Source organism: Pyrus communis, chromosome 3 (genome assembly GCF_041283825.1).
Source record: "Pyrus communis isolate YQ-2024b chromosome 3, ASM4128382v1, whole genome shotgun sequence".
Lineage (NCBI taxonomy): Eukaryota > Viridiplantae > Streptophyta > Magnoliopsida > Rosales > Rosaceae > Pyrus > Pyrus communis.
Window position 1 is genome coordinate 1,519,577 of NC_142567.1, and position 23,968 is coordinate 1,543,544.

General features: G+C 36.2%; 3 protein-coding genes across 7 annotated transcripts; 2 read left to right on the top strand and 1 right to left on the bottom strand.

The window, feature by feature from the left end:
• Positions 1-7,014: 7,014 nt before the first annotated feature.
• Positions 7,015-9,583, top strand: LOC137714985 (gibberellin receptor GID1B). The gene is made up of 2 exons (XM_068454180.2): positions 7,015-7,676; positions 8,047-9,583. The coding sequence occupies exons 1-2, from the start codon at positions 7,638-7,640 to the stop codon at positions 9,046-9,048; spliced, it is 1,041 nt and encodes a 346-aa protein (XP_068310281.1). The 5' UTR covers positions 7,015-7,637; the 3' UTR covers positions 9,049-9,583.
• Positions 9,584-13,654: 4,071 nt separating this feature from the next.
• Positions 13,655-17,603, bottom strand: LOC137715893 (pentatricopeptide repeat-containing protein At2g30780). Of its 2 annotated transcripts, XR_011065608.2 has the most exons (3): positions 17,068-17,603; positions 15,284-16,525; positions 13,655-14,072 (listed from the first exon to the last, which is right to left on the bottom strand). XR_011065608.2 is itself a non-coding variant. In XM_068455255.2 (2 exons), exons 1-2 carry the CDS (start codon positions 17,515-17,517, stop codon positions 15,401-15,403), a joined length of 1,575 nt encoding a protein of 524 aa, XP_068311356.2. In that variant the 5' UTR covers positions 17,518-17,603; the 3' UTR covers positions 15,116-15,400. The 2 variants fall into 2 exon arrangements, 1 of the variants encoding a protein (XP_068311356.2); XM_068455255.2 differs by lacking the exon at positions 13,655-14,072 and having other exon boundaries at positions 15,116-16,525.
• Positions 17,604-19,106: 1,503 nt separating this feature from the next.
• LOC137715924 (LEC14B protein) lies at positions 19,107-23,244 on the top strand. 4 transcript variants are annotated; one of them, XM_068455287.2, is made up of 11 exons: positions 19,107-19,483; positions 19,800-19,844; positions 19,981-20,410; positions 20,669-20,788; positions 21,038-21,115; positions 21,470-21,646; positions 21,862-21,939; positions 22,092-22,267; positions 22,498-22,656; positions 22,861-22,921; positions 22,999-23,244. In XM_068455287.2, the coding sequence occupies exons 3-11, from the start codon at positions 20,012-20,014 to the stop codon at positions 23,161-23,163; spliced, it is 1,413 nt and encodes a 470-aa protein (XP_068311388.2). In that variant the 5' UTR covers positions 19,107-19,483; positions 19,800-19,844; positions 19,981-20,011; the 3' UTR covers positions 23,164-23,244. The 4 variants fall into 4 exon arrangements, with proteins under 4 accessions (XP_068311388.2, XP_068311389.2, XP_088546655.1 ...); XM_088690529.1 differs by having other exon boundaries at positions 19,343-19,483; positions 19,788-19,844; XM_068455288.2 differs by lacking the exon at positions 19,800-19,844 and having other exon boundaries at positions 19,148-19,483.
• The last annotated feature ends 724 nt before the right edge of the window (positions 23,245-23,968 follow it).

Sequence of the window (23,968 nt, forward strand, 5' to 3'; positions counted from 1 at the left end):
ATTAAAATCTAATTAACATAAATATAGGCATGCCACACAAGAAGTTGATTAATATATGTCAAAATACTTGCATAACATTTTTATATCGAGATAACACACTTACAATAAGTTACGTACCATTACGTATCAGTATGAATTTTAGGTTCGATTTTTGAGCAGATGAATTACATGATGGTGGCTTGGAAGAGGCTGAAATGCTTATATGAGTATTCTCGCCCCTCGAAATGATGGAGTGTCGTAATGAAATCACCAATTAATTTTCTTTTTAAAAAAGTGATGATGAGATAAGTAATATAAAATATAAAACCTCACAATTATATATCGTTCTCAACTTCTCGCAAATGTTACTCAAATTTGAGATATTCTCACTAGACGAAATGATAGAATAATTCACTGTTAATGAAGATGATTAATGGGTTGAATTATATATAATGAAGAGTAAGACTCAAAATCATGAACTCCATTCATCGAGATTCAATCAATCATCTTAAGACTTTGACGACATAATGTCGTTAATACAACTTAAATATGTCGAATTCTGAATAATAAAATTCTAAATCCATTGGAATTATCAACAAAAATTGAAATAATAATTCACCCCTCTCTGTTTCTCTCTCTCTGTTTCAATGTTTCTCTGTTTCTCTCTCTAACTTAGTGGGATTGAACAGATTGACAGAAGAAGCCAAACGCTGTTCCTCGATGATGTTGACCTAACGCACAAAAGGCCAAACACGATGGTGGGGCCCCCACGTTGCTACAAAAATTAGCTCCCAAAAGATACAAACGCGTTATTCCCCCTAATCAATACAGACTTAGACGCTGGAGTGTTAAAAAACAAAGAAAATTATAAAAGTGAAGAATATTTGTGACATAATACTTTATAATATTAGTAAGAGAATTGAAGTTAAATTGTAAAATAACAGATAGTTCACAAAAGTTCAACTTTTGAGAGACTTCCCTTAGCATTTCTCCATCTCTTGTTTCGCATATATATGAGATTTTACTTAGACGATCTTTAATTTGATAACTAAGAACTCGTTTGAATGTGCTTTTAAAATAACTGAAAGCACTTTTAGAGAAAATATTTTTGGGTTCCAAAATCACTTTAAGTGCTTTCTGCAAGAAGCACCAGTTATTAGGGATGACAATTTTAATTGTTAAACCCGATAACCGTGGATAACCGACCGAATGGATTGGATTTGAATATGAAAATTCGGATATGGTATGGATATGGGGAAAAACCGTGAACTTTATTCGGTTATGTTTTTGGATATGGTTATAGGGGTTCCCAATTCGTATCCGTCCCCGAATCCGACTTGAATTTATATTATATATTATATATATATATATTTGATATATAATATAATTTTATTCAATTTATTGAAGCCTCCCTACACTAATGCATTATGCATGCATTAAACCCTATACTATCTTTATTATTCACCAAATATCATGCATGGGGCATACCAACAACCTCATCAATTTAATACTCTTATTGTTATACTCAACCAAATTAATTCATTAAATCATTTTATATATCAATTATCAAATGTTCCAAATTTATCAGATTCATCTCTCTTCAAGAGTCTCACTATCAAGAAATTAATTCATTGAATCAATTTGTTTTGTCTTCCTTTCGCATTTGCTTTTGTCCTCTTTTTCTTTTTTATTGGACCAATTTATCATATTGACTTATCATGAACAACTTCAAATATATTGTTATGCTTTTTGTAATTGGATGTTGCTATTTAATGATGAAATTAATATCTACTAAAATTTATAGTGCGTCAATTGGATGAATATAATTTTTTTTTTTTTTTTGACGAAGATGGATATAACCGACCGATTGAAAATCTATTACCTGATGGATATGGTTATGGATAATCCCCGATGGTTAATTTGCGGTTATGGATATGGTTAATTTTCGTGGTTATGGGATGGATATAGCATTTCCGTCCCCAAACCGAACCGTTGCCATCCCTACCAGTTATGTGCTTCTTCTATAAAGCACTTTATGTACTTTTTTAAGATTTACTTGTATTTTTACTAAGAATTTGTTACAAAAATATTTTCACAAAAAACACTTTCAGTTATTTTAAAAACACGTCCAAACGAGTCATAAGTTGTTTGATACAATAATTTTAGGATAAAATCATGTTAATAATAAGAGTAATGTAGATGATTGGATTATAACTTAAATATCAATTAATGTTCTTATTTCTTATTAATGTTACATAATTTAATTTAAAATTTTAATCTTTATAGCATAGCGTGATCCTAGTAATGAATGCATGGACATGGAATTATAGCCAATAAATATGTACGTAATGACGTAATGTTGAATAAGTAAGAAAAAAAAGCCGCGTGTTTATCGTTTGCTGTGCTGAAGATACATATGAAAAGACAAGTGTAAGCAACACGGCATTATGTTTGGTATAGTTTGTCTTTGTGTGTGGCGTGGCGCATGCTTACCCACCTCTCACAATACGACAACGTATACGTCCAAATATTACAAAGCACTCAACCAATATTTTATTTTATTGTTAAATAAAAGTTTATATTAATGGTGTTGGACGGTCGTTTAATATTTTTAGGCATCAAGTTCAAGGGCACATACTATTTTGGCTTTTTTCACGCTTTGTTTTAATTTTTCGCTATCGGATAAAATAAATGAAACAAAATTAGCTGACATAATTAAACAAGGTTAGAGGTTCAAAAGAGCATGTGTTTATCATTTACTATAGGCTTAAATGTTAAAATAGTCTCTATGTTTTACCCTATGATCAATTTGGTTCCCGTGTCTTTAATTTGACTAAATTATTTTCTATGTTTATCTTACTTATCCAATCCTAAACAATTTGGTAAAGAACCGTTAAATTATGATAAAAATGTAATCCCGTCGTAAACCCATTAAATGCACGCGAGATCACATGATTGACGACGATGCTTCAAAATATTTACACGTCAGATAGTCTTGCGAACATCTAATTTGCAACCCAACAGATAAATGTCTGAGTCTTCTGGCGAGAAAATAGTTTGAGGGGTCGTTGCAAATCATTTGATCTCGTGTGTATTTAATGGGTTTACAGTGAAATTACATTTTCGATTCAATTTTAACGGTCAACAAATTGTCTAAGATTGGCTAAGCAAAGTAAATACGATAATTAATTTGGCCAAATTAAAAACACGCGAAAGAAATTAACTGATAGAATAAAAGACAAGGACCATTTTGTCATTTGAGCGTTTTCCTTAATATTATCATGGAGACAAAGACAATACAAGCTGGGAAGCTTCTGTGTGTTTGGTAATGAGGAATGGGTCAGTCCATTGTGGACATCCAAAGCCAGTTGGCAATTTAAATAAATTTGATCATGTTTTCATTGTTGTTTCACTCACCAACAAATTTTTATTGTTTTCTGATGAAAAGTGAAATTGTCCTTGATCTAGTTCTTGTGTCTTTATCATTTGGATGGCATAATGTTTTTTCTTTTCTAATTACTTTATTATATCACATTGTTTACAATAATTTGTAAGTTGTTGCCTGTTGTAGATTTTATTCGTAATTTATAGAGTTACACAAGCTCGTAAAGACAAGAAAAGTTTTTCTTACGCGAAAGTTATATTAGGGTTATTTTGGTGAACAAATAAGCCGTGTACATTGAACCTAAAACTAATTGATAAAAGATAACGAAATCAAGGACAAAGCTAGAAATATCTTATTATTGGGGGCAATTGGAAAAACAACTAACAAAACCTTATTATGGTATGCCTTATACCCACTATGATAATGGAGATAATTTCAAACGATATATATATATATATATATATATATATATATGTGTGTGTGTGTGTGTGTGTGTATGTAGCTAAATAATAAACTACTTGAGTAGCGACATTTGCCCCCAATAGTCCTTTATTAACTCCGTCCATGAACGAAATTCCATGTTGTTTAAATTACTATAAACATTTTACTTCTTTGATGTGAAGCTCATACATGTCAATATCACCAAACAATAACATAAAAACAACTAGCCATGAGGGCCACATGGCACACTCACATAGTTTCGTGAACATCATCGGGAATATCTGATCAATCATCTATGTTTATGTTTCCAAATTTAATCTATCTTGCATTACTCAGCATAATGTGTTGACTAAAAGGAATATCTGATCAATCATCTCCTAAAAGCCAAACTATGAGGGCCACATGGCACACACATAGTCTGGTGAACATCATCAGGAATATCTGATCAATCATCTATGTTTATGTTTCCAAATTTAACCTATCTTGCATTACTCGTCATATAGTGTTGCCTCAAAGAAATATCTAATCAATCATCTCCTAAAAGCCAAACCATGAGGGTCGCGTGGCACACTCACATAGTCCGGTGAACATCATCAGGAAAATGAGATATTACTATACCAAAAACACGTTTCGGTACAACAAACATCATAATACAAATAGTTCAATTCTATAAATAAAAATTCAAGTCATTTATATTTTTACGCTTGGTGTAGAGCCGTGGTGCACTGAAAAATTTCTCACGAGAAAGGAGGTTCGAAGGGGGTTCCACCACCGAGTTCATCGTATCAACCTTTCGGAATAAGGCCCTCCCAGGTGGGCCCCGTCCTTAAAACTCTAGGTATCCAATCGCCACGTGTTCGTAGCCCACGATGGATTGAATACGCTCCAGATAATACGACAAAATCAAAGCCCACGTTACAAATAACTTTTATTATTTTTTAAATTTTGTTGAAAAGAGCTCCGTCAATAGTGTGACATCCCACATCGTCCAGGGGAGTGATCCTTATATGTATATTCTCATCCCTACCTAGCACGAAACCTTTTGGGAGCTCACTGGCTTCGAGTTTCATGGGAACTCCGAAGTTAAGCGAGTAGCGGGCGAGAGCATTCCCAGGATGGGTGATCCATTGAGAAGTTCTCGTGTGAGTTCCCAAAAACAAAACCGTGAGGGCGTAGTCGGGGCTCAAAGTGGACAATATCGTGCTACGGTGGTGCAGCGGGCCCGGGAAGTGGTCCCCCCGGGCCAGGATGTGACAAATAGTCCCCTTAGGCTGTGACAAAAAGGGTAAATTGCGGTTTGACTCCCTGAACTATCATTCCAATTGAAAATTGTTTTCTTGAACTATTTTTTTGGTAAATTAACCCTCTGAACTATTTAAAATGATTCAATTAACCCTTTGCCGTTAGATTGCAGAATCAATTCCGTCAAATTTAAGGGCAAATTAGTCATTTCATCTTTAATTGTTACTTGTCAGCTATAACCATTAATAAAATTTTACACATAGACACAAAATAATTTAAAATTATATAGCGTAATGAGAAAACATAAAAAACCAAACGTTTACATAACGGACCATCCACATTGTTATCACACATTATTTTGTTTTCAAATGTCATAATTATATTGTTAGTTACAGTTGACAAGTAAGAATTGACGAAGGAATAACTAATTTTTCTTTGAATTTGACGAAATAGTGGATGGAATATACCGGTAAGGGGTCAATTGGCTTATTTCAAATAATTCATGGGGTTAATTTACCAAAAAAATAGTTCAAGAGGTTAATTTCAATTGGAATAATAGTTCAAAGAGTCAAATAGCAGTTTACCCGTGACAAGAAAATGTCGTCACGAGCCTTCCACTACCGGACAAAACCTTGTCGTTCTCAACGGTAGGCTCGTGGTTTCAAGGATGTGACAAGGATTAAATCAAAATTTTATCCTGGTGGTTTGGGACAGAACCCTTTGTCGCCACATGGTATCGTGTTGGACGCACGCCAAAAACTCTTCTCTTTTTTTTTTTTTTTTTTTTTTTTTTTTTTGAATTTTCAGTGCACCAACAAATTTAGACTCAAAGCTTATATTTTTTTTGACAAAAAAAAAAAAAAAAAAAAAAAAGCTTATATTTTTCTTTTAAAATTATACTAATTTTCAATTTTTTCATAGTAAGTATCACTGAGTTGTAAAAAAAAAAAGAAAAAAAAAGTTAAGCTCTTACATATAGTGATTTAATATATTTTTGAGATGATTATATCTTAGATTAAATTTGTGCCGTTGAGTGATACGTATCATTGTGTTTTACTTTTTGTATTGTTAGTAAAAAATAGTATAAAAGTTTGCACATATAATACGTGTGGTATGATGTCATGAGTTAAGAGTAACTAGAAAAAAATGTAGAAGATATATATGAGATGAAAGAATAGAGTTCAAAAGTTGTTTTTGTCTTCTAATTTTATAGCGATAATTTTACACATGTTGTTCTTATTACTGAGGAATAGGAAAATAAATTTACAAGTAGTGAAAACATTTTAAAAGAAAAGTATCTCATTGTAAGTGAGATGTCATACGTTCAATTCTCGTCGAAGACGAATTTGAACTATATTATTGCTAACCTATTGTAAGGCTTAACGCATTATCTCACCCCTTAGTGTAGATATTAGTTGTTAAAAAATACACACACACACACCAGAAAGTTGAAGTCAAGGCTCCAAATGATAATTTATACCTAAATCAATCCACTATTATTCAACCAAGATAATACATATCAAAGTTTAAGAAGTGAGTGACAAATGAGATTTGTTCAAGGCTCATATATTTCGAAATGAGTTCATAAACTAAATCATCTAAAATACAATAATGGTATAATTTTTGAAGTTTGTAAACACCAAAATAACAATTTAGATTCGCTCTGGATCTAACTATTCAGAGTTTAAGGAGCCACTCAAATTAAATCTGACTGTCCCCAATCCACTAGCCAACGTCACACAAACTAAATGCTCCAATTTCTCTTTCGTATAAGCCAAATATCCGAATTTCTTCGTCCATAAACTCTGAAAAATAAGGTTCAGGAGGATCCAAATTCCCAAAATAGCAAAACATTTACAACGACATTTTATTATTTATGAGAAAATAGAAAATAATTAAATAAAAAAAAGGGCAAAAATACAGTGTGAAGCCAAAACATAGGTGTCAGTAGGCATTCCCATCTTTTTAACCCATTCGCACTAGAGACCACGCCACAACGCACACCCTTCTCTCTCTCTCTCTGTCGCCCCCCCCCCCCCCCCCCCTTCTCTCTCTCTCTGAAACTAAAAAAAACCGGCAGCAGAAAGCAAAAAAATTACAAAAAGTGGGTCCTATTGAACAGTTGAATTCGGCCGCCTGCTTTGTCGTCTCTCTCGTCTCCGTCTCCACCACCGTCGTTCCTCTGCGTTTGACTCTCAATCTCTCTCCCTCTCTCTCTGTCTCTCTCTCTCTTAAATTTGTACTCTCTTTCTCTCTCTAAACAGTGATATATTTTTCTCTCTCCCCATGTGCTCTCTTATTTCTTACAAGTGTCTTCTCACCGCTCTTCCTTCAGTAAACCCAAAACGAGGAATCAAAAAATTCAATCCGATTCAAGTACAACAAAACCAGCACTTCGCACAACAGAGAGAAACAAAAGTCCACTGCTCCTTTCAGTAAACCCATCACGTCCTGTCCGCAAACCCAGCAGCTCTGCTCGTATGTCCATCAAAGGGGTCGTTTTGCTCAGGGTACTCGCTTGGTTTTGAGCTCTTCTTGCTGGGTTTCTGAAAATCTTGCTGGGTTTGAGAGAAACAGAGATTATAGAGGCATGGCTGGTAGTAATGAAGTCAACGTCAATGAATCCAAGGTAGTTCCTCTCTCTCCTTATTTTTCTCAAAATTTACCCTTTTTTTTTTCTTTCTATTTCTAAATTGGGTTGCCTGGCAAGGCGACGATTAACTCGTGTGATAACCATTTCGTTTTTAGTTTTTCGGACTTTCGTTTGGGCCAAATTCCAAAAATTTTAGGTGGATTCTTTCTTTTTTATTTTTATTTTTTTTTATATCCTTTTTGGTTTGGTTTCAAGGGGCTTGAATTTTCGTAGTTCTTTCTAATTCTTCCTTTTTGTTGTTGAAGGTACACTAATTAGAGTTTCATTCGGTACAAAATTTTGCAAAACAAGGAGTTTTTGATGGATTAATTTCTGATTTCTCTAGTTCTTTCCTTTTTTTTGGCAGAAAGTTGTTCCGCTCAACACATGGGTACTAATCTCCAATTTCAAGCTAGCTTACAACCTCCTCCGCCGCGCTGACGGAACATTCAACCGCGAGCTGGCGGAGTTCCTCGAACGGAAAGTCCCCGCCAACATAACTCCGGTTGATGGGGTTTTCTCGTTTGATCACGTCGACACAGCCACCAGCCTCCTCAACCGTGTTTATAAATTTGCCCCCGGAAACGAGTCGCAATGGGGCATTCTGGATCTTGAGCAGCCCTTGAGCACCACCAAGGTCGTCCCGGTCATAATCTTCTTCCACGGTGGAAGCTTCACACATTCATCCGCCAACAGCGCCATCTACGACACCTTCTGCCGCCGCCTTGTCAACACTTGCAAGGCTGTTGTAGTCTCTGTAAACTACCGCCGTTCGCCGGAACATCGGTATCCTTGTGCTTATGAAGACGGATGGGCGGCTCTCAAGTGGGTGAAATCGAGAAAGTGGCTGCAGAGCGGGAAGGGTAAGGACTCGAAAGTTCACGTTTACCTAGCCGGAGACAGTTCGGGCGGCAACATTGCTCACCACGTCGCGGTCAAGGCGGCGGAAGCGGAGGTTGAGGTGCTCGGAAACATCCTTCTCCACCCGATGTTTGGGGGGCAGAAGAGAACAGAAACAGAGAAGAGACTGGATGGGAAGTACTTCGTAACAATACAAGACCGTGATTGGTACTGGCGGGCATTTCTGCCCGAAGGCGAAGACAGAGATCATCCGGCGTGTCACGTTTTCGGCCCGAGGGACAAGAGCCTCGTGGGCTTAAAATTTCCCAAGAGTCTTGTTGTTGTGGCTGGTTTCGATCTCATGCAAGATTGGCAATTGGCTTATGTGGAAGGGCTAAAAAATGCAGGGCAGGATGTGAAGCTTCTCTTCTTAAAGCAGGCGACGATCGGGTTCTACTTCTTGCCGAACAACGAGCATTTCTACTGCCTCATGGAGGAGATGAAGAACTTCGTGAATCCTGACTGTTAATACATTGATTCTACTTAACTTTACCCGCAAGGCAGCCATTGATACATAGCAAAAAAGCTTGACATTTTTACTCGGGTGCTCTGTCGTGTGTAGTTGTAAGATTGTCTAGTATTTACTTACTTTATTTACCATTTTGTTGCGGTAATTTGAGAGTTTCGGCAGCTTGTAAGGATCGGAACTCGTTTACTGGATTCGGATGTAAGAGCGTACTTCCAGCCATGATTGATGGTAAGCATCGTTGTAGAACTTGCAACGGGGATGCTGGCGGTATCCCAAAAACATACAGGAGTGCGTGGCTTGGGATGCCGCCAGAGTGGCATTCCCGATGTAAGTAAGTTCCTCTAGAAGCGTTTGGTCGTTGATTAATATGTTGTTTGTTACATGGATTTTAATATTGTAAGCACTACTAATTTGAAAAATATGAACTGTGGAGCATAATGCTTCTTGTGTATGAACATAAAATGTAATACTTTATGTACCGTGTTAGGTTAAATTAGGCTTATTTATAAAGATTTCGTTTGATATTTGAACTTAATCTCGATTCCTAATCTTCGATTAATGCTTTGTTTAGCTAGTAATCTGGTTTGTTTTTCTTTTGATTTTTCCGGTTCTTGCCAACTTCAATCAGGCCTTTCTAGTGAGGAGCTTTGACTCTATTTGCCTTTTGTGTCTTTATGCGTGACATGATAGATTATGCTTGATTTGAGTGCATGCCTTTTTGCATGTTTTATTAGGACACTGATATTTCAACGCTACTAAATAACAAGAGATTCTTACATGAAACCGAATATATTATTATTGGTGTGTACAATTTTCATCACACGTATTCAGTGAAGAGAAATGCAGATACGTGAGAATAGCCGCATGTACGAGATGAACGCAAAAAAAATAAAGATTTTTGAATACAACTTGAATATATTTCTTGTATTTATAACTTTCGTAATTCAGTATCTACAATCACGTGATGGACGCAATAGATGTAAGGATACATTGTATATAAGAGAGATAAATGCAAGAGGACATATATCTTCGGTACACAGAAAAATCTTTATTAACAAAATGTTTATTCACGTTATTTAATTCATGTAAAATTTCGATGCCAAGTGTAATCAACCACGCCACCCTCACCACCACACAAATTGAGATGGTGGCATATGACTTGAGGAAAAGGAAGTGATTATTTCCGCTCTTTTTAAGCAGATGAAACATTTCTTTTTCGTGTTCCATTTAAGGATTTAAAACCATAAAAAAAGATGGTACCAAAAAATAGATAAAAGAAGGGGTCTGCTATCCACACATACCATTTTATTTCTCACATACTTCTTGATAATTTCTGTCTGTTGATCTTCTTCAATTCATCTGATCCGACGGTCGAAAATTAAAAAGGTGTGTGAGAAGTAAAATGGGGTTTGTGCATATCACACCCGTAAAAGAATAGACATGAAAATTGAGTGAGAAAAAATGATTGGAGCAGAGTTTGTAATCATGGATTTCTTCATCTCGCTCATCTCTTTAGTTAAATTCTATTCTGGAGAAGAATTTAAATCGAACAAGCTCACTATCATCTATTGTTTTTAGACTAATAGCGCGTTATTAGGTGTAAATTTATTTTTCGCAAGGCAATTACTATTAGACTAGAATGCACGAGAGCGATAAATCCAGTTTATGTTAGTTTTTATACGTAATTTAGGGATTTGGATCCATCCACTCTGGATTCCGATCAGGTTTTTATATTTTTCTGAAGTGGGTCGATGGGACAAGTTAATAGGAGGCGGATGATTAAAATTAAGTTGTCCAAATCTCTTGATATGCAACCTTTGAACACAAAAACTCGGAGTGAATCTCAATTCGTATTTGGGATTTGGGGATAATGGCAAATGCATAGAATTGGTTTGTTTTTAGGTGGTGGGGCGAGTCATCTGGTTGGTAGTGGTTGGGAATTTTGGATGTATTCCAAAGGGACCACATATGAAAACCCATGGATAAAAAACAAACAAGTAAACAAGCAAACAAATTTAATAAGATTTTTGGGATTTGCTTTTGAGTGCTTAATGGCCACTAAGGGGTAGAAAAACACAGCCAGCTTTGGACAATGACATGGAACCCTGTCCTTACTTGAGTCATGACTCTGTATTGCATTGCTTTACAAAGGTTGAATGTATTCTTATGCTTATCCGATCCACCAAAGTTTAGACAAAGATGGGTTACTCTCGTCATCAACGTTAGGATAACATCCATGATTTCAAGTTAAAAGGATTTACGCTTGATATTTAATTGCTAGCTACAATTGGTATGAATTTACATTGAAGTTTACAGATCGCGCACCAACGAGGATTGCTGGCATCAATACTCAAACCTTGGTGGGGCAACACACACAAGGCAAAGACATTTCCAGCTGAGCCAGCCCTCGTTGGAAACTCTGCTTATGTTTTAATTAGGTTTCATCAAATTCTTTCATTCACTTTATTATTTATTGGGAACTCTGCTCGCTCTATTTTATTAATGAGTTGTTCATATTATGTACGTACAAATTATAAAAGAGTATGTTAAAAGTACAAAACAAAAATATTCCGCATATACGTTAGACTGTGATTGTTTACATGAAAAAAGTATTCCATATATGTAAACAATATTCTACAGAAAAGAAATTCAGCCTCGACTATAAGGAGACGAATCACAATGTACTGACCAACCAATTAACATCTGTGTGTTTCTACTGTGAACCTTCCATGACTCTTTTCGTTTAAGGAGTCATTCCATACGTGCATAATATAAAAACGAAAGATTAAAAATATAACGTGTTAGTTTATGATTTGTTGATAAGAAAACAATACTCCTTGTATCATACATAAATATGATCTGTAACAAGAGAAACTAAATCTCGAATTCTCGACGACAAAAAAGACGAAACACATTTTTCGAACCAAACGACGAACACGTGTGGAACATTGTTCGCATGAACGGGGAAAAATTTTTAGTTGTGACGGAAATAAAAATAGTATACCACGTGTTTTAATACGAGTGATAAGAAATTTTATTTTTTAAGTTATTAATTTTTTAGCATACATATCCTACTATTTGTATAATAATACATAATGTATAATTCTATGTACCGATTACATTGAAAAATCTTTCATCAACGGGAGATTTCTTGCTCGACTTGTCATGGTTTATTTCTCAACGTTGTATTGTGACTTGTCCTTTGTTGATCAGCTGTTAATGTTTGGAGTTATTCCCTAATACGACACATTAAGTCCTTGTCAACAAAATCGACTTTTTCTTAATGGCGATGTGCAGATAACGACAAAACCCTTAATTTGTTTTTGGTCTCCACCGCCCCTTCACTTTTCCCGCGTTTGATTAATCTAATTTTTGGGTGGGTCCTCCGGGTTCACATCTCGTTTTTGTCTTATGTGGAAATTTTTGGAGGTTTATTTTTCTTTAATTTTTAATGTTTAATTTTGTTGGTTGAATGATTAAGAAAAAGGTTTTCCTAATAATTAGATTTAGGAGTACATTAATTGGTTAGGTCTTGTTTCAACCTTTCACCCATTATGGAATAAAAGCACCATCTCAAGCAAGTTCTTGTTTTAGATCTTTCACTTCTTTCAAAGGGAAAATGAGTGAGTGGGTCGTTTCTTGATTTGTGCGTATTGTTGTTATATGTTAGCGTGAGTTCGTTCTAACTTTATTGAATATTAGTGGTAGGTATTACTTTATTGAATGTCAATTATTCTTTCAGTGTTTTTGGATTTCGATGAAGATACTACCGTATCACCATGCCAATTGCCGAGCAAGTTCATTATTTGGATTTTCCACTTGTGTTTGAAAAGGAAAATGAAATATTGGGTTGGTTTTAAAATTTTATTGTCAATAATCGTTCTAGCTTTATTGGATGTCAGTGATCATTTCAACTATATTGTATGTCAATGGTTGTTCTAACGTTCTTGGATGTTGATGAATACGCTGTATCACCATGCCAAACAAATTCTTTATTTAGACCCTTCACTTTTCTTTCAAAATTGGTTCATTTCTAAATTTGTACATTTTGATTTAATGTATTTGGCATTGTTTTGCTCCAACTTTATTGAATGACAATGATCGTTCCAACTATATTAAATGTCAGTAATCGATTTAATTTTTTTAGAATGTCTACGAAGATACTGTTGTATCACTATACCAAACAACTTCTTTATTTAGATCTATTTTTAGGGTTGGTTACATATTTATTTAGATCTTTTGCTTTTATTTGAAAATGAGAATGCAACAATGGGTCAATTCTAAATTATAAGTGTTATTTTTATGTATATGCATAATCTCGCTCCAACTTTATTACATGTCAATGATCATTTCAACTATACTGAATGTTAAGGATTGTTCCAAGATGTTGACGAAGATAACGTTCTATGTAATTCCGAAACATTTATTCAAAAAAGAGTATTCTTCAAACATAACAAAGAGAGGGCAAGATTAAAATCAATACATTCGAATTAGGAATGAATCCAATTTTCATGATAAGAATAAATCTTTGGAGATTTGTAATTTACGAAAAGCAAAAAGGAAAAAAAGAGAGATTGAACTTATAAAACTCCCCAAAAAAAAAGCATGAGGGAAACGACAATTCTTTATATATGAAACCACAGATGACGGATTAACCATTATAATTAATAGGAATGCTCATCCGTTGCAATATGATCCAAGGAATAGTATGGAGTTTCATGTGTGTGAAGTCAAACCGAACCGAAAAAATGGAAGAAAACTGAACCGAACCAAACAACAATTTCGGTTCGGTTATCAATTTTGTCAAAAATCCGAACCAATTGAAGCCGATCCCACCCCTAGCCTACCGCCTTTCAAACAAGGCAAGGACTAACTCTTCACTGTCAATGTAGTTTTTAAAATACATCAGTAGATCGACTGCAGCAAACCTCGTTGAAACTTTTGAGGTCGTGGTGAGACTTATTTGGATTTCCATAGGCATTCAGCGCTTCGGTACACTTGGTATACGAAATAATGTACAGATTCTGCAACCCAGCACGGTCGATCAATTGTATGCAAATACAAAACCAATAAAATATAAACTGATACGACAAACTGAAATAACAGAAGTTTCAAAAGCAGTTAAAGAAGTTAAGAGCGTCTAAAGAAATATATGCAGACGGATTAAATTTCCTCGTTTAGAGGCAGTTACATGAGGGCCAGTCATGTAAACGGCATCCAAGGAATCATGTAATTACGGCAGCAACATCCATAAGCTTGTTAAAGTTACTTAGTGTTGGAGGTAAAGGCATACACTTCGTTCTAATAGACTCACTAACAGTATCTACACTCTGTTCCTTTGTTGCATCGCATGCATTCTTGGCTCGAGAAATATTGATTCAGGTTTAGCTGCGGGTATATACTATATACACCACATCTAGGAGTGATCTCTTGGCAAGACCACTGACTACATAGGCGCTCACACTTTAGGAATACTAGTTCCACGATCAACGGAACATGGGTTACCAAGGTCAGCACATCACACTGTTCACGAAATGTACATCTAAAAAGTAATATTCTTGAATTCCAATGAATCCAAATTCATCCAATGCAGTGATATGCCATCATAAAATCAATAATTAATCTCAACATCCACGCATAATTATCAATGAATCAGAGACAAATTTAGTTTCTAATGAAGTTCAATTCAACCAATGATAGGCCACAAATCATTCAACCACAACTAACTGATTCTACAGATTGCTGACTTATATACAGAAGAAATTATTGCATTACCAATCAACATGCGTCAGCACAAACTATTTCAATCAGATTGCACTTCGACTTCTCAAGTGTCAACCTGAAGCATGTGCTCTGTAATTTCTTCCTTTCAATGATCATAGGAAGCCATCAATATAACTTATTGGTCAGTTCGATGGGTAGGGGATGAATAATTATTTACAAAGAAAACCTTGTTCAGCTGATTTATTGTTTTGAATGAATCCAGTATGGTACTCATCCAGATGATGAGATAAGAATGCTCAGTCACCTAGCATCTTAGAAAGGGGAAGGAGAAAAAAAGAGGACATTGAAAACAATAGAGAACTGTAGGACTCTAACAGTCATATTAACAGGAAATAGTGTGCAATCATTCTGAGCAGATAAGAGTGTACATGCAACAAAAAATCAGGAAACTACTGACTAAAGAGAAAAGGAGTCGATAACAACAAGTGGCTTTCCGAGTGCAGATGTGTACCTGTGAATAATGTTGAACCCCTGTTGTGTCTTATGAATTTGATGAACCATTCGCAATACTCTCTGAAAGGTTTACGCAATTTCTGCCATCCAAGCTCTACCAAAGTGACGTGGAGAATCATGATAACAATGAATCAAAAGGCATTTCATATCCATGCTTCCACATTGATCCTAGTACTTGTGCCACCTTACATCTTTGACCACACATTAAGTAGGCTCTGTACAGTATCACAAATGTCTTTTTGGTATAGGGCATGTTTAAATTCTCCATCTGAATAAGCACATTCTCCATTTCCTTTAAGCGGTTTTGTGCTGCATACATGACCATCTGACAATGATATAGGGACCTGCAAGTTCTCCACCTTCCAAATTCTGCACGCTTCACAAAACTTTCAAGTCTGTCCACTTCATTGCATCGAAAATAACTTGAAATTATACATCGCATCACACCTGCAGTATGTACAGCAGTTTTGTGCTCAAATGCCTCATTTATTGACTTCTCCATCGCCTCCAAGCAATCCTCTTGAGCATAAACTTTAATCAGATTCACATTCAACCAAGGTCTATATTCATTTTCTGGTATAAGTTTCATTAGTTTGTGAATCTTTTCCACTCTGTCTGTCACAGAACTCTTGCAATATGCACATATCATAGTTCTTATCAATGGGATTTCCTTATCATCTACGTGATGTTTTACCAACTCATATGTTTCCTCCATCTTTGCCAAATTACCTGAATGAGCATACCCTCGAAGCATTAGCAAGTGGGTGCTAATATCAGGACTAACAGGGCCCTCCTTCATCTTTTGGAAAGTTTTTTCCATACTATTCCACATCCAAGCTGTTACATATCCAGCAATCAAATGATTGTATGTGCTTAAATTAGGTGACAAACCTAAATCCTTTAAACCCCGGACAGTTGCCTCCATATGGTCAACCAGCATCAAACGACCAAATACAGAAATAAGAATGTTGTACGTTACAATAGTAGGACAGCAATCTGGTTCCTTCTTGAGGTCCCGAAACAAAGACTGACATTTAGCAGTATGACCATTGAACATATAGGCACTCATCAGTGCATTATAAATAGAAGTTGTCTTGATCTGCTTGTTTATAGCCTCGGTAAATAACTCAAGGGCAAGTTCTACATTCTTAGCTTTACCAGCTATTATAATAGCCTTGGCATATTCCTCTGCACTCATAGAAGTGCTACTAGCAACCTGCTGTCTTCTCCACTCAAAAACCTATAACATAAGCAAAACAATATGAAAAGAAAATAGATAGTTAAACAGCAACATTTCCAAAGAGATTTTACCTGAGATTAACATGGGCAAAGCACGGTAAAGATTAACCATATTTTCAACAGACGCAAGCATATCTCACGTAAACCAAACCAATCCATTGTATTCCCGTCTTTTAATAGTCTTAAAACTCGATTATTAACACCACAAACCCTAATGGGAATAGACCGGTCTTGCATTTCATAAAATCTGATTCCAAGTTAGTGCAACAAAAGTGTACACATTGTGAATGGCAAACTGAAAATGTAATATGTTATCCGTCGAAAACTCCTACTTTGAGCAGAAAATGGACCCATATAGAATTACAGACACAGAGTTAACAAATGCACAACAATGGCCATTTAGTGGACTTTCATGCTGAGTAATTGTACATACAACCTAGAAACGAACACTAATTTACGAGTTAAGTAATCGAAAACTCATACTAAAACCGAAAAGCTTCATACTTTAAATCTGAAGTCTCAAACTTTTATATGAGAAATTACCTCCAGAGCCAATTGAGGCCACGAACGCAGCTGATTCAGAAGCTCAACGACACCCACTCCGTACTTCCATTCCCACAGGAAGGAACATCCCTTCTCTTCCAAAACCCTAACAATCTTCTCAGAATCCCCAATATTCTGAACCAATTCGTCCCTCAACTCCGACGCCGTCCGGGCCAGATCCTCCCTGGCCCTCATGTCTTGCGGCAAGGGCTTGTCTCTGAACAAGTCAATGATGCTCGACATGGAGATGAGCGGTGAAGAAGAAGACGGGGCGGCGGAGGAGGAGTGGGTCTGAGCATTGACGTCACGGGTTAATCTGTAACTTGGGGAGTTGGTGAGGGTGAAAGCGTAGGGGGGCTTTTGTAGGGTTTTGGAGGCGGCGGCGGAGGATCTGTGACGGGAGAGGAGCTCAGATTGGGCGGCGTCGGATAGCTTCCAAACTCGCTTCATTGGTTGGTGTTGTGAGTGGTGACCGTTGTGCGCGTGTGTTATGGGTTTTACCAAGGGTTTTTCTCTCCGTCCGATCTTCTGCTCCACCAATGCTTGGAATTTTTTTTTATTTTTTTTTATACGAGTAATATTAGAGACAGAAAAATTATTTATTTTTTTTTTGTCAAAAGATAAATTTTTGTTAAACTAGCTAATTTTCATCCGCATTAACTCTCCAAACTAAAATTACCACAGGGCTATTATGGTTAGAAATAAATTTTAAGTTCGTATTTTAAATAGCATGTTTTGAGTTCGATATATCAACATTGCAGTCACACTTATTATAGCATCACATGCCCATATGACAACTTAAAAAAATCGATCTTGTTCAAGCCCAAATAGGTGACGCTATATGTTCATACTTTTTTATTTTCTATACAATTTTCTTAATTTTCGATCGTTGAATCGAATTAATTGAAGAAATTAAATGACAGAAATTAGAAAACAATTTGTGAGAGCTAAAAATAAATGTGTTGACAATACCAACCCCAATAATATACCAGAAAATGACATAGCTACGAAGGCCCGTCGCCAACCTACAAAAGGTCTCACAAAAAGGAGAAAAAGAACATTTAACCACTTAGTACTACAATTTCATGATAGTCCTCTTCACTTGTAGGTGAAAAGTCTTAGGTTCGATTCTCTCCAAAGGCGAATTTGAACCACATTATTACAGCTAGCCTAATGTGAGATTTAGCTCACTTCCCCATCCCCTTAGAGTGAATAATATCATTTATTCAAAAATAAATAAATAATACCAACCAAGCCTAATCCCACTAAGAAAAAAAAAAATTAATAGCGAAAGCCAACCCCTTAGCTTATCCCACTAAGTAGCTAAGGTTGTACGAATTTTACAATGCTATTGCGTTCGACTTTACGTCAAGTGTTCCGTTAGCATTAAGTACCACATATATTTTGTTATAGTCTATTTCCTAGTCTTCGTTGGTCTTCCTCTACTATTTTGCCCTGAATCTCTGTTTCATAGTTGCATATTCTAATCGAAGCATTTGTAAGTCTTCAATGTGTGGCCACTTCTACTTTACCTTAGACATCCTCATTTTTAATTATATCATTTCTCGTGTGCCCACACATCCAATGAAGCATTCTTATCTCCGCTACATTTAATTTTTGTATGTCTTTCTTTTTATAGCTCAACATTCCGTGCCATAAAAGTATTGCTAGCCTTATTGCGGTTCTATAATTTTTTTTTCTCGAGCTAAAGTTGCATACACAACACATCCAATGCATTATTCTTCATCCATCCAGCTTGTATTCTATTGTTATGTTCTCTTCCTAATTCTTTGTTCTTTTGCAAGATAAATCTAAGATAACTAAAAGGTTTACTCTTTGGTATTTTTTGGTCTCCAATCCACGCTTTGCTCACTTTTTACGATGCTCAAACCACACAATGAGTCACTTCCGGGTGACAATCCAATTTTAGCATAAATTCATGTCACAGGGATTCGATACAATGAACAAAGTACCAGGTCTTGACTACCTACCTACTACACTTCTCCTCTTCTTTTATCTGGACTTAGGATTGGCAGTTTAAGATAAATTTCCATATAGGTGAAACCGGTGGAGTTAAAAAGGAGAAAAAGAAAACACAAACAAAAAAAAGAAAAAGAACGAAGGCCCCGAGCTGCCACGTCGTCAATCCGTCAGCATCGACTCTGCGTGGGGAGGAGGAGGCAGTGAATTCTGCAGTCACTCTTATCGACCAATCCCAACTCCAAAAAGGTCTCCATCCATTAATCCAATTATTTCACAAACTCCATGAATTCATAGGTTATGTGATATACTGATACTCTGAATCCTGAGTATCCATTAATCCACCACCAAAGTCAATGAACTCTGTGCTTGCTTAACCAAAAATCCAACAAAAAGTCCCCATCTTTGTGCCCAGTTCATCAATCTTTCCAAAGAGGTAAGCAAGAATCTCTCTCCTTCCTTTGATTTTCTTAAGTTTTTGCATAGAGATCGATCGAACTAGCAATTGGGTTCTTCCTTCTTAATTCTCGAAAACCATTTAGTTTAATTTGTAGTCCGAGGATGAAAGTGTTCTTGGATTTAAGGTTGTTGGGTTGGGAGCTTGTTCTTGTATTTGTAGAATTTCCCAAAAAAGTTAGTAGCTTGAGGTGCATGATAGAAAATAATTAGGACATATGTTGTTGATGGAATGGAAAATCTAGCAATTGGGTTGTTCTAATGTTACTTTTGCTGTTTTTTAGTGGCTTAAATAGGATTTTGACATGATTGGGAAGCAGTTTTGAAGTTTCAACTACATTGTAAGTGCTTGTAATGTTTTTTATGGCTTAAATTTGTAGGATTGACACCTTTGCTGTTTTTTTTTTTTATGTTAAATTCTTTTATTTTTTATTTTTTATGAATTGAGATTTGAAATGTATGATAATGTTGTTATAGCCGAAGCGGCCGCAGTTGATGATTTGATGAGATGGGGTATTCACTCAGTAGATTGACACTAGAATCTGATCATTTTGATCCTGGAAATGCTGCTGTCCGTGGAGTCGGTAACGGTCAAACACCCAACAAACCATTGCATAATCTAGAGCATGAAGTAGCCCAGCTCACAAAGTTGAGGTCAGCTCCCAATGAGCGGCTTACCCAAATTGGACCTAGAAGGCGGGCCTTGCCCGTTTCCACGGTCAGGATGCTGGCTGGTCGAGAGGGCAATTATTCGGGAAGAGGAGGAAGGTTCTCTTCTGCAGATCGTTGCCATGTTCTAAGTAGATATTTGCCAGTCAATGGTCCTTGGTTTGTTGACCGAAGGTCTAGCCGAGCTTATGTCTCTCAGTTTTCGGCAGATGGATCCCTCTTCATTGCTGGGTTTCAGGTAACATGTTTATTGCTTGCACTCTAAACTAAATTTGGCAAATTGAGAACAGGATGAACATCCTGACATCTATTCTTTATCGAGTTCATCTGATTGTTTATTAAACCAATTGAAAAGAAAACGTAAGAGGGTTGCATTGTTTCTTCAGTTCTGAAGTACAAACTTACTTGAACTTGGAGTTATGTAAATTTCAAATGTAGTGATTGTCGATGATGCTATGGGCTTGACTTTTAGTTTTTGTTCAAATGCTCGTTGCAGGATGGTCATATTAAAATATACAATGTGGATAGAGAGTGGAAAGTCCAGAAGAACATTCATGTCCAAAGTATGCGATGGACTGTCACTGATACGTCTCTTTCCCCGGATCAACGCCATCTTGTGAGGCCCTGTATATTGTTATCTTAATTTCATGAAAAATTGGGCCCTTGGCCTTCGATTATGAAACAAGAAGTCAAGATTCATGAGATAGTGATGCAAAGAAGGATGTTAAACTACTATATATACATATCAAGCACTAAATATTTGGAAATCGGAAACTATTTATAATCTCTCAAAACACCCAGAGGTCTACATATCAATGTCTCTCAATAGTTTTATCTTTATTAAATTTGGATTCCGCTATTTCAGGTTTATGCGAGTATGTCCCCTATTGTTCATATGGTTGATGTGGGATCGTCTGAAGTGGAGTCTCGTGCAAATATAACGGTATGCAAATGCGCTTTCTTATGTTTTTTGAAATTTCTAGAGGATGCATTTTCAACAATTTTCTTGTCTTCTACTTGTTACAAACACTCAGGGAAGATGCTAGTGACTTTGAATGATAAATAAATACTACAGAAATCACTCGGTCACATAACCTTTTGATTGGATGATTGTCTTACATTTTGTCATCTTATTTCAGATTGGAGAAAAGAAAAATATAATGAAATAAATAGGATAATGGTGTTCTTTGTTCCAGCAGAATTATCATGTCCGAGACTAGAGAATGAAGGAAACTGGAATTTTGGTTTTTCTTCTGCAGTAAGTTTGCTGACAGTCGGAGAATAATTTTTTGTGCAGGAGATCCACGAGGGTTTGGATTTTTCCTCTGGTGATGACGGAGGGTACTCATTTGGTATTTTCTCCATAAAATTCTCAACAGATGGACATGAACTTGTTGCTGGAAGTAGCGATGATTCCATATGTGTTTATGATCTTGAAGCCAATAAGCTCTCCCTTCGGATTCCCGCGCACTCGGTATAAGAATTTCTGGACGCTTCTATGATTCTATCTTGTTTTTCGTTTATAACGTTTATTGATTGTCAGTACTCTTTAATACTGTCGTTTTTTTTTTTTTTTTTAACTTTTATTTCTTGTCGTATTGAAGAATACTGAAGTGTAATGTGGTGACTGCTCTTTGAATGAGAGTGGAATCTTTCAGGCTGGAAATTTGATGGTGCTTTCTTTTGCAGTCTGATGTGAACACCGTATGCTTTGCTGATGAAAGTGGCCATCTTATTTATTCTGGGAGTGATGATACTCTCTGTAAGGTAAATTTGCCGTCCCCGTGACTTCTAATTTTGAGTTTCCATTGTTCATAACTACGTCTGAGAGTGATGATACGTTAGGTAAATTTTCAGAGTCATTATCTGACTTACATGAGAGGCATGCAGAAACTCATATAAGGTATAGCTTTGTGTAGGTATGGGATAGACGTTGCTTTAACACTACAAGGAAGCCAGCAGGAGTCTTGACTGGACACCTAGAAGGTATTGCATTCATTGACAGCAAGGGAGATGGTCGTTATTTCATTTCGAATGGTAAAGATCAGACCATAAAACTTTGGGATATCAGAAAAATGTCTTCTAGTCCCGCTCGGTATGTCAACATCCTAGCTATCCATGGTGCTCTTGGAATCATATGAAGTTTATTTATATACTACTTAATCATGGTCAGTGAACACTACGATGTTAATCCCGTTATATAAACATCTAATATCATCTCTTTTCACTTCGTCATTCAAGATCAGGATAGTTTGGAAGGGCTTTGCTCGTACTTCCAGTTAATTTACTACAGTAAGAGAATAACAGTCTTTCAATTTGTTCCAGCACTCCAGGGTTCAGGAGTTCTGAGTGGGATTACAGATGGATGGACTACCCACCCCAGGCAAAAGATATGAAACATCCGTCTGATCAATCAGTAGCTACGTATAGAGGACATTCAGTCTTGCGTACGCTTATTCGCTGCTACTTTTCTCCGGCATATAGGTAAGCGTTAGTAATAATCTTTTTGTTCATACATCTCTAGAGCTCTAGCATCTGCTTTCACATCCTAGTTAAGTATTTTATGCTCAAACGTAATGTTCAACTGCTTTGATTAAAATTTTATCTCGGTATAAGTTTCTTACTCATTTCGCAGTACTGTCGATTATTTGATACTAATGAAATATTTCATCTACGTAAAATTTGCAGCACCGGTCAGAAGTACATATACACGGGATCGCATAACTGTTGTGTGTATATATATGATTTGGTATGTGCTGTACGTTTTATTCTTTCTGCTAGAAGGATTCAGTCCGAACTTCTGGTAATCTTGATCAATCTGTGTAGGTTACCGGAGCCCAAGTTGCGACGCTCAAGTATCATAAAGCACCGGTGAGGGACTGTAGTTGGCACCCCTATTACCCGATGCTCGTAAGCTCTTCTTGGGACGGGACCGTTGCTAAATGGGAGTTCCCCGGCAGTGGAGAAGCGCCGGCCTCGTTGTATTATTAATATCGGATTGGTATTCACTAAATTCACTTGTACATAAATAAATAACCATGTACTTGGTAATTAAATTGTTCGTCCAAACCATTCCTATGTGTACCTCTTGGGTTTTTTTTTTTTTTTTAATTTTTTTATTACTTCTGTGTGCCACTAGAACTTCAAACTCGAGACGCACGGGGAAAACTTCAACACCTTATCTATTAGGATATTTGAGCACATGTAATCTCGGGAAAGTCAAAGTTCACAAAACCAGCGTGGAGGGTAAAAAGAACAACAACAAAGTTTTATCCACTAAATGGGGTTGGTTGTGTGAATCCTAGAGCGTCAAGTCTTTCATTAGGTTCTAATACTTTATGTATTTTTTTAAAGTCTTTTTATGTCTTTCTCAACCCCTTGCGCTCTGAGTCTTTGTCACATAGTCGCATTTTCTAACCGAAACATCTGTAGTTCTTCGTTTCACACGTCCAAACTACATTAATAAATTTTCTCTCAACTTATCTTCAATTGGAGCCACTGCTACACGAGAAAAAAAAAATCCAAATAGAAAATAAAATCTGAGTAATTTCATTGTTAAAGACAAAAATCGATGTCAAAAGTAAAAGGTCCGGTTCTCATCTATGAGAATCAAACTCACATAAACCATCCTTGCAGACATAAAAAAAGAGGAAAAGCAAACAAAGAGGGCTCCTAATCTGCATTAAGTTGTAATATAAATAATAATTAGTGGGGCGTAAATATTGTGAGGTGACATAAAACAAAGAGGGCCCCTACTTTGGTGAATGAAAGCAAACAATGCAATTTAATATTTCCT

Excerpts from the sequence above, each read along its gene's own strand:
- LOC137714985 (XM_068454180.2), top strand. The coding sequence starts at position 7,638 with ATGGCTGGTAGTAATGAAGTCAACGTCAATGAATCCAAG. Across the intron at positions 7,677-8,046 it reads TCAACGTCAATGAATCCAAG|AAAGTTGTTCCGCTCAACAC; the intron begins GTAGTTCCTCTC and ends TTTTTTTGGCAG.
- LOC137715893 (XM_068455255.2), bottom strand. The coding sequence starts at position 17,517 with ATGAAGCGAGTTTGGAAGCTATCCGACGCCGCCCAATCTGAGCTCCTC. Across the intron at positions 16,526-17,067 it reads GGCCTCAATTGGCTCTGGAG|GTTTTTGAGTGGAGAAGACA; the intron begins GTAATTTCTCAT and ends CTTATGTTATAG.
- LOC137715924 (XM_068455287.2), top strand. The coding sequence starts at position 20,012 with ATGGGGTATTCACTCAGTAGATTGACACTAGAATCTGATCATTTTGAT. Across the intron at positions 20,411-20,668 it reads TCTTCATTGCTGGGTTTCAG|GATGGTCATATTAAAATATA; the intron begins GTAACATGTTTA and ends TGCTCGTTGCAG. Across the intron at positions 21,116-21,469 it reads AGTCTCGTGCAAATATAACG|GAGATCCACGAGGGTTTGGA; the intron begins GTATGCAAATGC and ends TTTTTTGTGCAG.